General features: G+C 37.2%; 1 protein-coding gene across 1 annotated transcript in view; it reads left to right on the forward strand.

The window, feature by feature from the left end:
* Positions 1 to 1501: 1501 nt before the first annotated feature.
* The window catches only part of LOC139122314 (substance-P receptor-like), a 36685-nt gene continuing 22361 nt past the window's right edge, over positions 1502 to 15825 (forward strand). The window contains exons 1-2 of the mRNA XM_070687711.1: positions 1502 to 1653; positions 1880 to 2357. Coding sequence (XP_070543812.1) covers positions 1899 to 2357 — 459 coding nt within the window. The 5' untranslated portion in view covers positions 1502 to 1653; positions 1880 to 1898. The remainder of the gene's footprint in view (positions 1654 to 1879; positions 2358 to 15825) is intronic.

A 15825-nucleotide genomic window follows, 5' to 3' on the forward strand; every position in this document is an offset into this window, starting at 1 on the left:
TTATCGAGGATAATATGACGGGATGACGTCACAAATTTCACTGGTATTGACAAAGCTATAATATAATTGACAGTATTACATGTCTTTATTGCATCTCTCGTCAATAAAGCAAGCAGCCCTGACTCTCAGGTGAAACCTGTTACATGTTAGTGCTTTTCTTGATAGAATATTGGAAGAATGAACGCGATATGGCTGTTGATTAGGAAAACAGTCTTTCGCTGCACACTGTGATATCTCTGGACTGCTAGCCAGTGTCAAATACCGCCACCACAGGGCCGGAGAAAAGCATTACGACTTTCTGTACGACAGACGCGCTGCCCAAGTTTTGCGTTCCTTATTTTCCAAGTGTGAAAGGTTTGACTGTTTGGAAAGTAGCAATTGTACAGCAGAAAAGGATTCTATAGGTAAGGTACTTTTTGATTGCTTGATTAACAAAGCGTAATTTGCATAATTCTCGGTTCGAATAGGTTACTCCTTTGAGACTAAATCCAAGATCTCTTTGTCATTTTCGGTCCGCCATACGTATTTTAAGAGTCAGAAGGCGTGCATTTTATATACTCAAAGCATTTGTTGTAGTTTTGATCCGAACAATGTGTATAAATAATTAGAGTCCAACTAGTCACAGCAGCTAGTCAGCAAATCCTGCGTGTTTTGATGTACGATATTACTGTTGACAGCAAAATTTAAATACCCGCGAATCTCCCGTAGATCAGCATGCAGCATGTTTATTTCTTTAGTATCTTGACTTGCGGCCTGTAGCTTCCGAAAGTTCACGGTTGTGTTCGTTTAGTAGGGCTGAGGCGCAGTCTGACAATTTCTGCAAATAGTTCTTGTAAATCCGAGGATCTCCGTATGAAAAGCAACCTACACTAGCAGCTGGCAAATGTGCATGTAACCAGTTACATTTCATTTCAAAATAAATTATTTTACTAAATGCCTCAGGCTGCTAAACATTTGATGATAGAGGGCGCAACATTTCACAACCATGAGATAGACATGTGCCCATCTGAATCATGATCAAAGTATGAGGGATAAGTTGTACGTGCTCGAATGTTAAATATGGCTGTCACACCGGCAGATATGATTGAAACTAGCACACCCATTAAAATATGTTAAGTCATCGTTAAACCTATCTTGTTAAGATTAAGAATGATACTAAGTCAACAATAACAATGTGGTTTCGATGCCGATCACAAACGACAGCGCGTGCCCTCACATCTGTCATGACTCATTGGACATAGTTCCACTGTGATCTTTATTCATTTTCCGATAAGAAGCCTTGCAGTAGCAAGCACCTAGATCTTTCCATTGCCATTAGGATGCGGCTGGTATCGAAGAGGGATGCGTCTCGCTTGCTTTGCATGTGACAAGTTATACACCCGGCATGTGGTCCGGTAGCTTACTATCTTAAGGGAATGTGGACCTGGAGATGAGCATGCGCGGGACAAACAGGCTTCACAGACGTCACGCGGAGCCCTGCAGAACGTGGACCAATTTTACATAAATAGCAATGACATACATGCAGCCCTGGGCAATCGATATTTGATAGTGTTCCTCCGACGGATATTACAACGGTATTCTATTTTCACAGCGCAAGAATCCATCGTTGACGAAAGCTAGAAGCTCGCTACGGCACCCAGTCATTTCAGTAAGGTAAATTGTTTACTGACTACTTGTATACGTATTGGAACCAGTAAAAAAGAATTCAGCTATATGACCTATCATCAGATTGTATTTATCAGATTCGGTCCCAGTCCACCGAAATAGAATTAGTCGTCTGACTCAGTCGCATGATCAGCAACAAATAGAGGTATTCAAGAATCGCCCGTGAATTTTTCGAGTATTGAACGGTATCACAAGTTCTCTCATATTCACACAGGCTACATCGACGCCAAGATATGGATTACTATTATAATTACGAAACCAACTTTACCGACGCCAACTTTACAGTACCTTCCTGGCAACTGCTCGAACTCACAGCACTGTTACTGGCTAAAATTACCCGCTCTCGACAGCGGGCGGCAATGGCAACGGTTGTCGAGAACGACACAGTAAGTGACAATGTGACTGAAGAATTCATGGATTACGAGGAGATGTCACTTCCCTTTGAGTGGAGAACAGCCTTAATTTGCGCTTTTAGTATTAATATTGCACTCTCGATCATTGGAAACATCGGAGTCATCGTAGTACTGCTCCTTGGTCGAGCCAAAACAGTCTTAAACAGGTTTCTGATGAACCTTGCATTGGCTGATTTGACGATGGCCATATTCTGTATGCCGTTTACTTTTCCTACCATCATGTACGGTCGTTGGATATTCAGCTCTGGGATGTGCCCGACAGTAATATTCCTACAGCACGTAAGTAAATTGACCCTCTCTCTCTCTCTCTCTCTCTCTCTCTCTCTCTCTCTCTCTCTCTCTCTCTCTCTCTCTCTCTCTCTCTCTCTCTCTCTCTCTCTCTCTCTCAACATGAATGTGTATTTCATCGTTCATGTTCTCATATTTGGCATAGGCTTGATTGTCTGTTATTGCTGTAGAAATGTATAAGTTTAGCCTTTTTTGCTTTCCAATATAATATTTGTTGTGTCCTACGCTGGGATAGATTGAATTATTGATGTGTAATATTGTGAGATAATCCGCTGCGAATTCATACCAGCTTCTTACCACTTATGAGTTCATCTTGGCTGAAAGCCAAATTTGTGAATAATTAAGATTTTCTAATACAACTCGCTGTACACTTATCTGTGAGTGAATTGATTGAGTAGACGAGCGGCCGATTCCGGAAAGAACCTGAAAAAGAAGGCAACATGGGCCACTTGGTCGGGTAGTGGACTCTATTTCTTAGGGTAATGATTTTCGAGACCAGGGACAGTCAAGAGTAGCAGACTCAGGATGATAAGATTGTTACGCGTGCATGATCTCGTACCCATCAGCAAGGCACTTTATTCCTCGTTGCTTCACTCGGTCATGGACATAAGATACAGGATCCTGTAAAAGGAAATACATGTACGCCTTTGGACGATGGATAAAGCATAAAAAATACAAAAGATTTACATTTGCCCTTACCAAACCGAAGTTCTTTTCTGTTTTGTGTGAGCGAAAGAAGCCTTCGTCATGGCGCACTTGTTGATTTGGGCACCGACAGGCAATAACCTGCATCGCCTTAGTATTGTAAATTCCTCCATTTCCAACTAGGTTTATCGGTCCTCATACAGCGTATCCTTTTGACACCACAAGTTCGATCACACCACTTAGTTTAAAGAGGCAATCCGGGTAAAAGCGCATCCTTTTGATGTCACAAGATCGATCACACCATTTAGTCTAAAGAGACATTTAATCTTTTAAAGTATAACAATAAGTAGCTTAATAATAAAGCCCATCGTTTTGCACTGCCATATGCAGTTTCAACATACCCTCATCGTCCATTCAGAGATGGCTAAAAACTTAGGGAGAAAACTTTTGTAGCCTCAGTACTGGAGATTCAACACTAAAAGTGAAAATGAACAGTGTTTGGTATTTATACGAAAACGTATGTTATTATTAAATGTCTGAAAATTTAAATTACTATTGTATTATAGATATTTATTGAAATCAGAATTTATTCCGTGGCTGTGTATCCTCAATTTTCGTGATTTAATCACCGATTTTAAAGTACAACACGTCAATGCGATTATTACTTCAACAAGAAGCATAATCAGCATAAGGCTTTGACGCAAAACATATTATAATATGCCTAGACACGTGAAAATTTATTATACTTTCGCGTAATCCAATCAAGTAAGGACGGTACGAAAGAAAGATGTCTTGAAATGGTCTGGTTAAATCTATGAAACCCTAATATTCAGGAAAAAGAGCAAGCACACACTGTACGAACATCAAATTAATATTTCTTATCCTTTCCTCGCATGATTTTTTCTATACTGTGACGTATTTGCACATATCAAATAGTAGACCTGTTAATAGGGAAAATTCAATAATACGATTTTATAAAACAGAGTGTTAAATATTTTCCTCTTAAATTAAATCTGTAAATTAGTATGTGGATCTTGAACATTGCGTCTGCTATCTTTTAAATACTTGTCATGGAATCATGGTGGAGATAATTTTCAACTCGTAAGTTACCGAAGAAATATGATTTTCCTTTTTCTGTAAGTATTTCTGGTTATTTTTTTGTTGTTTTTCTTATTTTGAAGTCTTGCTTTACTTTTTGTGCTAAAAAGATAAATTAAAATTTGATTTACTGGCAGTGATATTTTACAAACTACTTTGTTATAGAAAAGGCCTTAGTGTCTCTGGTCATATTTCGCTGGTATTCAAGACATGTAAATCATGTATTCTTCCTCTGTAGGCGTGTATTCAGCAAAATCCTTAGCTAGCTGTGGGATTACACGGAATATCTCACCGATGGAGTCAATAGACACGATATGTGGCGTTCCCTAGTCTCGGGCGGTGATGAATTACTTGAAGTCGCTGGGAAAAAACTACATTACCTTGATATTCTCATATTGCAGTGCTTCAGAAAGAAAATACAGGAATTGATAAAAAACGTGTGTGTATTTCTGTCACATGCCTTTAAGGAATAGAACAGATCGGTCGGGAACTTTTTTCTCTTTTTTAATGGGGTGGGACCCATCAACATTTGCTAAATTTGACAATAATCGTACATGTACGTGATTTTAAAAAATGCGTCAGAGGGGTATAATAGGGGATACAGGGTTACAGAAATATACTCATTTTATTGGCCTAACAAGGAAAATCGCCTCTTATTTTCTAAATGTCGCGGCCCTGAATTATATATATTTTCTTTCTGGTCCTACATCATCGTGATCAGTCCCTCCAGCAACCTCCGGAAACGGACTAATCCGACCCGATACACGCTCATCTGTACATCAGACCACAGACAAATAGAAGAAACAGACTAGCAACGTGGCATGGCTTTTGTTCCATGGCCTTTTTATATTAAAATGAGCTTCACAGGTGTTTGATTTTTTTGAGACCTTTGTTCGTGGTTTATAATTGCACGAGATTATGCAAAAAGTACGACCAGATGGCATCGTGCTGCTAGTCGCGTAGCAACCAGACTTATTTGGTGAACTCTCAGGCCAGAAACACAGCTTCACGCCAATCAAAACATAACACGCCCGCAGTTTCATAAACACGTCCTTCGATAACCAACTTTTAATAGACGACCGTAAACCATTGAGTAAAACGAGACAGTATCGATAGAAGATTTTCAAATTTGGTTGAAACACATTCATTATATATTCATAAAAATGTGAGAGGAATTTTTAAAATGGTAAAAACTCACTTTACCGAAGCTCCCGTTTTCGCCAGCATGCCGATTCCACTCAGCACCACATGAAAACAATAACACAAACTTTGCCGAACAAACTTTCGCTTAAAAATTGGCGAAAATCCCGAAACTTCCGAAGGGTGCATGGTCGGCACTCTTCGGAAAAGCGAGGCGAGAGCTACCGGAGGCGAGGCGAACATGGATGACTTACGCAACCGCTTCACGCCTTGAACAATACCCGTTACAAGTCTGTTTCTATTTGTCTGTGATCAGACAAAAGACGATATCATCACAGACATACTTAATATATTTTTTCCATTCAAAACTCTTTAGCTTTCCAAGTCGACAGACCTCATTTGGCTAACACGCATAATTATTTGTTTCTTGCCCGCGGGCATGCCCGCCACAAGGCGTACCTTTGCCCTGTTTTCCGTCACTACCTGTGCGAAATTATAGAGCTATGCCTTAAACATCGAAGAAAGGTCATGAAGAAAGTTTGTCGCAGCGCGAAAGATATGCACGGTAACCGAATGATTTTCACAGCACAGAGCGTGAAAAGCTAGGTGAATGAGTTGGGTAAACTTGCAAATAGCACAATGCCAAAGAAAACTACATAAACGGTAGATGAGTGAGACATATTTAAACAAAGGCAGCTAACTTTGAAAGATAAGAGCATTGTTTAACATTTAGAATCACCTATGTTTCATAATAAACTCTCTCTCTTGCATAAAACCTTTGAGTCACACTAGAAGAATGGCAGTTACAGAGAAAGCCTGTCTAAGATTTCTTAGCAGTCGCTCATTGACGACCGGGTGCAGCTGGGCGAAAAATAACACAGTCCATTAAGTTGAATAGCTGTAACAAATACCCTGGGCCCTATTTTCTGCCGTAACTACTATGCTGACAAATGTAGAAAATTGAGTATATTGTTGCAGTCAGTAAAAAATACGAGAATATTTTCGTGGATACGATGGCAGCATTACTATTAACTTGATTTCGGACCGTGTTTAAAATAGAATGTGCCTCGGAGACAGATATTCAGACACTTGAACTCTTGCAAGATTCTTTTCGGGGCTCAACTTGAAGCTTACAAAGTAGATAAAGTTTTTTCCTGCTTAGTTTTGTGAAAATCGGGAATTTTATTTTCCCTATAGAGATAACCTGGTTATGGCTTCCATTTTTAATTTCAAATATCGGGAAATATTTGGTAATTCGTTTCTCTAGAGCTAATGTCGCAGCAATGTCTGTCTGTCTCTCTGTCTGTCTTTCTCTCTGTCGGCGCGATATCTCAAGAGCTGCTTATCGGATAATGCTACGAAGTTATCAGATTTTAGTGGGTGTGGCTTACATATTTCATACTCATTTGCATAGTTCATGATTTTAGAAAAACATACATATATTCAAAATTGACGAAACTTGTTTGAAGAAACAATAATGAGCAAAACTCGGTTTAGATTTTTTAGAACAATTAATTACTTAGTTGCATATTCGACGAAATTTCCTAATTAGAGACGTCTATCTGGCTTTGTGTAATTAAAGTTGACAATACGTGCTAGGTTCATTGAAGATACTAAGATAAACCATTATGGAAATCATTTAGCACTTTTAATGTAGTTAATTACTAATTTGCGTTTTAATGAACTTTCGTAAGTTGATGAAGCTTGCTATGCACGTTGTAGATACTATGATATAATATTACCAAAAGTCAGTTTTTAAGTTTTAAAATATCATTACTAATTTGCATATGTAACGATTTTTTCTAATGAGGGATACGTCTTTAGTGACTTGATTCAGGGTCGATGGAACTTGCTATGTTCACTAAAGAAATGTGATAAAATATAAATGAAAGTTATTTGGCATTTTTACATCAGCGATTTACTAATTTGCATACTTAACTAACTTAAATATCTTCAGGGATATCAGACTGGAAGGACTTTTAAAAAGTTTATGAAACTTGCTGAGTATATTGGTGAAACAATTATGTTGTATTAGTGAAAGATATTTAGCATTTTCATTTCAGCTTATTTATATTTTGTATATCTAATGAGCTTTCAAAACTTGACATCAATAGCTTAAAGGATTTGACCAAAGACAATTTCACTTGCTATATAAAGTTGTGACACAATGACAGCAGTCAAAGAAATTTAGTATTTTTATTTCAGCTAATTACATATTTATATACTTAATGACTTTTGTAATTGATCTGTGGTGAATATTGTTCATGATGTTGATCATACCACTTTCAATGAAGTTGCAAACGTGTGGCAAAAGTTTAAATTTACAGACGACTGCAATATACTGAAACACATTTTCACTTCATATCTGGGTATTCTTGATTGTGAAAGAGAATGGGTAATAGTTCGCTTGAGGAAAGTTTGGGCAAATGTTTAAATCTTTCATTTAGCTTGAGGAAGGTTTGAGCAAAAGTTTAAATCTTTCATTTTCGAGGCGTGAACTACGAGGGGTGAATTTTTTTAAGCGAACTAAAAGCACTGAATAACATGACTACAAGAAGGGAAACATGACGGCACCTTTGTTGTCTCTTGTATTACGTGGTTGTTATACTAGAAGTAAGAAGAAAACCCGGAGCATTGAAATAATATAAACATCTCCTCACATAAAACTGTGGGGGGTCGGGGAGTAAGTAAAGACAATGCTATTGACGGCATTACAATTTCAAACTAATAAATCACGTATGTATTCACTGAATTTATTCAAACAATCAATTTCGATTAAATAGTATATCGTTTCAAAATCACCATATTGTGAATTTATATAAACCATTCGCCCTTGCAGTGTCAGCAGCCAAGGCATACGCTCACTCTGTAAAGTCGAAAAACATTAACGGCACATCGCATCAGGGATATTATCACACGGTTTGTATGCGTGCTGACGGCAAGATTTTCTGCTATCGATGCTGTTTATTTCTAGTGGAAAACCCATTTGTTATCTTGATTTCTATCGTATAGACTTTCGGCATTGCTTCACGAATGTAGATAACGAAAAGAAATGAATTTCAAAATAGTATTCTGGTTTATGGCTGCATATTATCAAATATTTTATAAAACGAGGACCTCATTGGTCACAAGCTAGCATGTGTATGCATAGACAAGATGTCGAGAGGCTTCCTTCCAAAAGAAAGGTCAAGCCTGAGTAATCGGGTCGAGGGAGAAACATGCACGGACGAATAGTAAATTTGATCTGGTCTTAGACATATATAAAGAAGCAAACAATATAAAAGTAAATATTACGAATAAAAAGCAAATGTAAATATCACATTGCGGGATGGGATGCTATGTGATGTTGGGTAAGTCACAATAATTATTATAAATTGTAGACTCAATTGTTTTGCAACCATCCATTGCACAAACACTCAAATTGTGTTGACAGCAGAAGATAGACATAAGCTTTGACAAAGTACTGCAGAGCTTTGCTTTGGAACGGGGATTGTACTGAAAATTAACCATTCAACTGCATACTTAAAACCATAGATGCAACCTTGGCGTTAGTAGAACTGGATACATAAGAGTTTCCCCTCTGGTCACATTGACTCCGCAGAGTGTTTAGCATGGTACATAATTTATGGACAGGATATATATATATATATATATATATATATATATATATTATATATATATATATATATATATATATATATATATATATATATATAGATATATATATATATATATATATATATATATATATATACGAATGAAAAGTGACCCATGCGGGACTCGAACCCACACTCCCCATCCCCGAATACATTTCGGTTGCTCTACCAACTTAGCTAATGGATAAGACGGCTCAATGTGGGCGGTCCTGTCTCTTAGAAGGGGCAACTCGTCATTCTGTTGTGCGTGAATGGTGAGTAAAACAGCTTAACTCATCATCCAATACTGGATTCAACAGGGTCTCGCGCACAAGACACCAACATAGGAATCGGTTTGTGGTAATGAGGATCAATCACATGAATGATGCAAAGCCAAAGCAGCCAAAGAAGGTTAAGTGTGAACTGACTCACCATACGAAATTTATTAAATACATTGACGAATAAAAAGTGATCCATACGGGACTTGAACCCACGGTGCACCCCCGAATACATTTCGGTTGCTCTACCAACTGAGCTATTTCACGCATACACGCGGTCGTCAGATAGGTAGATTTTGTTGTATAAAATTTGCTTCAGGTGCTTACATATAAGATCAGGTTGGATCAAATCATTTGTTGTGGTGGGTTGGATTTAAATTTGACAAGTAAAATTTGTTTTCGTGTCGGCACTTGGAGACCAACTCGGAACGCTATTCATAACGAATGCAGATAAGTCCAACCTTTCAAACAAACGTTCCGAGTTGGTCAGAAAGAGTTGGTAAAAAGTTTGATTGACTGATATTTCAAGGATGTCCAAGGTAAAGCAAAGTATGTCTTGCTAAACTGTTACTGTTATTCTCAATCGAAGATATATAACAGTATTTCCATGGCATTTTTGCCTATTTACTTAGTTTAGAAATGGCTCTTTCCATGACTGAAAGTTTGCTGCAACAAAAATTGGCATTTACACATACAATATGCTAAGAGCAATATCGGATATGGCTGCAGTACTGTAGGTTGCGGTTTTGCCTATTTGGGTTGGATTTTCGTCTGACCCATAAACCCAGGCAAAACTTCGAGCTACAGTACTTCAGCTCTATCGGACACTACGTTCAGAAAGATGGACAACTTTTGTAGAGGCCGCGTCCGTGAGTAATTCTGCGTGAAAAATCGACATATTCACTGTGTTCTATTTATGGTATGACACAGATATGAACTAAAAAAGCTCTTTTGCCTGGGTATTTGGGTCGGATTTTTCGTCCGACCCATATACCCAGGCAAAACTTCGAGCTACAGTACTTCAGCTCTATTGGACACTACGTTCAGAAATATGGACAACTTTTCTAAAGGCCGCGTCCATGAGTAACTGTGCGTGAAAAATCGACATATTCACTGTGTTCTATTTATGGTATGACACAGATATGAACAAAAAATGCCCTCGTGTTTCAGTACATGCTGCAGTTGTCTTAGATTAAATTCTCTGACAATATTACTTATTTGACTTCATTAAAATTTGTATAATATTCAACATGATGGGCAATATTTATCATGCATCGCTTCGATAAATTTGGTAAGTAAAAAAATAGTAATTAGCTGAAAAAAATGGAAACCATAAAAAAATGCTAAATTTCTTCCAAAAATGTTATATCATTGAATCGTCATCTTATGTAACAACTTAAATTGCCTTTTGTCAAGTCCTATAAGTTTCATATGTAATTTAATAGAATATTCACATATTCATATGAACATGCGATATGTCCTTCACTACTGTAATAACATCGTCTTATCTGAAATAATAAGTTTTCTCAACTTTGCCATGTCCTAGCAGTTAAATTTTATCAATTGGTTAAGGTAATTAAATATGAATATAATCATTCATCTGACATATAAATGTCAAATGTCTTTATGTCCTGTTACATAATCATACCCTAACAGAGCAGAATTCATCCACGTGGGTAATGTCCGCTAATTGATAAAGTCCATTAACAATGCTAATTAGTAATCACCCGATGTAAAAATGCTTGTACGTACATAGAATGTTTCATCAACTTTGACAAAGTCTGTCCCATATATATTCTTAATAAGAAGGTTTGTTAAATTTGCAAATTACTTATTTGCTGATGTAAAAATACACTTGACTTTCACTTATGTTACAGCTTTTTCAATAGTCAAGTTTCATCAACTTTGGTAGAGTCAATCCAGATATATCCCCAATTAGAATATTTCATTTAATATGCAAATAAATAGTGCCATCGTGATGAAAATACTACTTGCGCTTGAAAACAGTGACGTGATTCTTTGTTTGACATATCTAGAAAGATTCAAGGGATATGATACTAAATTTGCAAGTCACATCTACTACAAGGTACTCAGTTCTTGCCATTCCCAAGCAGTATCTATGCACCATATATGATCCCGATCCCACGAACATAGATACATATATTGCGACAACAGACAGACAGACAAACAGACAGACTGGTATACAAATAGACACCTATAAATATATTGACATACAGACAAATAGACAAACGTTTGTACATCAATTACACGTGTGTGAGAACGCGAGCTAAAATTTCTAGTCAACACACATCCTCAACTTTAGAGATCAAGTTTAAGCCCAAAGATTCAGTTTACCAAATCGCGGAGCATTTGATAAAGACATCTGTCAGATATCGAAGACATAAAATCGATCACACTCACGACATATATATTTAAGACACACATGCAGACTATCACAGGCCAGCCGCCAATATAGGCTCACTTACAGGGGACAAAGCAATGACCGAAATGACCACCAATGTTTTAATTATATTAAAATATCATGTTCATCGATTCATAGGTCGTAAACTACATGATTATGGTACCGCCTTATCTAAATGTTTAATACATTTTTTTATCCCTTGATTTCTGTATTTTCTTGTACATTTGCATAATGTATTCAATGCATGGAAATTTATTGTTAAATAATATTGGTTTGACTCTCTAAAATTTGAATTCAATCTATAAAAGGTGGCGTTGATTTATCACCAATAATTATTTACAGTTTCTTCTAATGAGCAGAGATTGCATCTATTTCTTGTGTTAGAGTTACTCGTTTCCACGGATAAGATCAACCGTGACTATCAAATGTCTGGTCCGTGATAGCTTTGGTAATTCATAACTCTTCTCATGTGCCTTTTTACGAAGAGATTGCATGAGATTGGCAAAGCGTTTCTTGAAAACGTTATCACTGAGGCCTGTTCTAATCCCGCTATATTTGACTCCTATATTTGAGCGTTGAAGTATAAAAATAATTAGCAGCTTATAAAAACAGTCACGCTATCTGTGGTCTTTTTCCGGTATTACTCTCTTTAAAATGTGAAAAATGGCACAACACCAAGGCGACATTCAAATTAGTAGAGAATACCTTCATTCACAAAGTTGATCGATTCAAAAATTTTACACTACATATACCGCAATCACAAATCAGATAATAAGGTTCAGTCACACTCAATTATTATCTCTCGCTTTACCTTTTTCAAAAGCAAACTAAGTATCAAACGCTGCAATACCGAGAATTTTCGAGCGGTATCGCCATTCTAATCAGAATAAAAGCATTATTTTTGAAAAATTATTAAGCAAATAAATTTTACAGTGAAATTTAAAACATTAGTTTCCCTTCTGGCTTGTGCGAGAGCTTTCGCAAATGCCATTAGCTGGCTATCTTAGTAAGCCAAAACAGGACGTTCCATCGGCCACAGACGATCTCTATTGATTGCCACAAATATGGCAACCGCAATCTTCGCTGTTTTCCTTTGCTATGTTAAGTATGTAAATGTATAGAAATGTAAAGTAACCGGGTTAGCTACTCAGTGTTTACGTATCGATGTTTCTGTGTTGGGTATGATATCACCCTACGGTGTTTATGTGCTTCACGTCACAGTGTCAACACCCCACTAGTAGACGCCTAAACTCAATCTTGCTGAACGTCTAGATAATTGCAGTTCAGATCGTGTTTGTACAGCTCCTTTAGAGAATTGTCAAGCCTGTCAAATGCAGAATATGTACGATGTCTTCGATAGAAAGTCTTTATGAGGCTTTCTGCTTGTGTGACTTTCTGCACTAATGTCTCTTTGGTTTTGATAGTTCTCGATAGTTGCTCCACCGCACAGACGATCAGATATGAAGATTTCAATCTAAAATACGTGCTAAACTTTTCCATTGAGGCAACTTGTTCCCTTGAGCGTCTGGGATTGTCATCAGATTCCTCATGGAAACTTTTAATGATTTCCATTCAAAGCGAAGAATGAATATAACTATGAGAAGCAATGCCTGGGCTCAGGCGGGTTGGCAAAAACGCCATTTTATACTAAAGTAAAAGCAAAAGAGGAAGAAAATAATTTATGCTTCGCAGTCACAAATGCTAATCAAATGACGAGCCTCTAGCAATGTTTGGTTATCGAACAGTATTTGTAAACCTATAATTGATAACGTGCATACAACATACTGATGCTCTAATTGAATAAGGGGTTCCCCAAAATCGTAGCTCAGATATAAAAACTGTAGCCATTACGCAATTTTCTGGAATTTGTGACAGGTAAACAGGGGTTGATTGTAGACAGTCTGCAAGTTCAGTCGTCGTCCAAGTAGCTCAGACTGTGTTTGGATTGGACAGGCTGTGGTATATATTTACCAAATACCTTCTGGCATTTTCATTTCCTGCCATTTCCATTTTCGGCGCGCCTTTCGGGCGCAAGTTTCAGGTTATATTGAAGTATTGATGACCCAAGCAGCAAAGTGTAGGCAGAAGATTTATGTTGTCATGATTTCTAGTCACCTAACCCCTCTGTTGTGTGCTGTTATTGTTCACAACTGTCATCTTTAATGACTAAACGTTTCAACTTAACCTTTCAATAACAATGTGGGAGATAACTTAAGTGATAACATTCTCCCGTTGACAATGCACTGGGTCTAGGTCAGTGTCAAACGTTCATATTGCCGTATGTACGTTTCAATTTTTGAGGACTTTCACAGAATGTAAACTATTTAGAATACTGCACGGTATTTTCAATAAAAACTGGAAGCTTCAGGTCAAACAACCTTTAAATAACAATTTGGAAGATGATAAACTATGAGCCAAAACCTCCCATAGACAATACCGTACTCGACCAACATTGTCCCCTTGGGTAGCGTATGGCGTTTATTTCACTCTATTCATCATATTGTCATTTATTATAGTAAAATAAGTATAATGGGCTGGTACTCTGGTTATGCTATTATTTATTTTAAATTTGAAGTCCTTGCTCTGTAGCACTAGGTTATGGGCCTATAAACGAATGTAAACTATTTTCAAAAACTTGAGTTGATGGGGCTTATGCATGGACAGGGGACTATACTCAGTTGAGTAATGGACCTAGTGGATGTTAAATATTATTTTATTTTTTATTTCATTTTATTTTATATTATTTGCTCATCAACAGCGCCATCAGGCAGCCACTTACAGACAAGAAAATAAAATAAAAGGATAAAATACAATAAAATTTAAACAAACAAAAAAGTACTCTAAAAATCAAACAATGACAAAAACAAATTAACATGTCTTTTAAAAGTTGAATGAGATTCTTCAAAAACATCGACATCGCAAACCTTATCAATCAGATCATTAAAAAGTCGTGACGTACGTCCAATCGGGCCATTTTTGTAACATCAATTCTACAATGAGGGATATGTAATAGAGGTCTATGTCTAGCAGTGTATCTAGGTATGCATAGACCATAAAAACCTGTACAATCTGTAGAGTCATAAGAAGATAAAAGGCATTTACGCACAAACATACAATCAAATAGTTTCGTACGTAAGAACAAAGGTTGAATTTTAAGAAGATTACAGAGCAAGTTATAGTCACAAATACACCAAGATGAAAAGTCACTGTGACATCCCTGATTATGATGTAAATATCTAAGGAAACGTTTCTGAATTGACTCAATACGGTTTGCCTGACTCTCAGAAATTGAATTGAAATGACTGTATTATATTATAAAATTGGACGCACCATAGAAGTAAACAGGTGTCGAAGGACAGCAAATTAAAATTGCGTTTAATGAAACCAATTATGCGATTGGCTTTACTCACAATAGAGTCAATGTGATGAACAAAGTGAGTTTTGAATCAAAAATGATACCCAAATCCTTAATGTGAGAAACATGATCGAGCAAACATTTATCCACATGGTATTAAACTTCATAGGTTTCTTTTTAAGGTGATGGTAAGTACCTTGCATTTGCTAGCATTCAAATCTAAGTGCCAAATTTTTGACCACTGAACAAGTTTATCTACAGACTTTTGTAAGTGCTTGCTATCATCAAGAGTTTTAACACAACTGAAAAGTTTGGCATCATCTGCAAACAGCAAAGACGGAACCGTCCCACACTGATTTTCAAATCTTGATATAACCAAGTGACGTATGCATTATACGCCCTCCATATACTTGCAAGTACTCACATCAATATGAATAGCCCCCTGGTTTGAAAATAGAATGGGAGTTTTCCAACAATCCAATGCTGCCGTTAAAGCACGAGACCGATCGCTTTTCGTGGGCAAACTTTCAAGAGTGCGGGGGCTTGCAAGAATACATGCCAGATTTCGAGTTGACTTGCGCTCTGGTTCTCGAGAGGAAAACATTTTAACATTTTCGGATAATCCGACTTCGACACAAGGCGTCGTGGTCAGTCGTAATGAAAAGATCAAGTGCAGGAGTTAACATAGGCTTTCCGTCCTGTGCCAAGTTTGAGGTGCTTACATGCAGTGGTTTTCCCAGGACAAAGCTCAAAAAGGAATGCATATGGTGGAAGAAGAAGCAGAAATAAAACTAAAACCAATTGGGCCAAACTGGCTTGAGTCTCTGTACACCGGGGGAGTTAAAAAGCAAATTTGGCAGAAGACAAGCAAAGTACCGAACATTTA

The sequence above is a fragment of the Ptychodera flava genome, chromosome 22 (genome assembly GCF_041260155.1).
Source record: "Ptychodera flava strain L36383 chromosome 22, AS_Pfla_20210202, whole genome shotgun sequence".
Lineage (NCBI taxonomy): Eukaryota > Metazoa > Hemichordata > Enteropneusta > Ptychoderidae > Ptychodera > Ptychodera flava.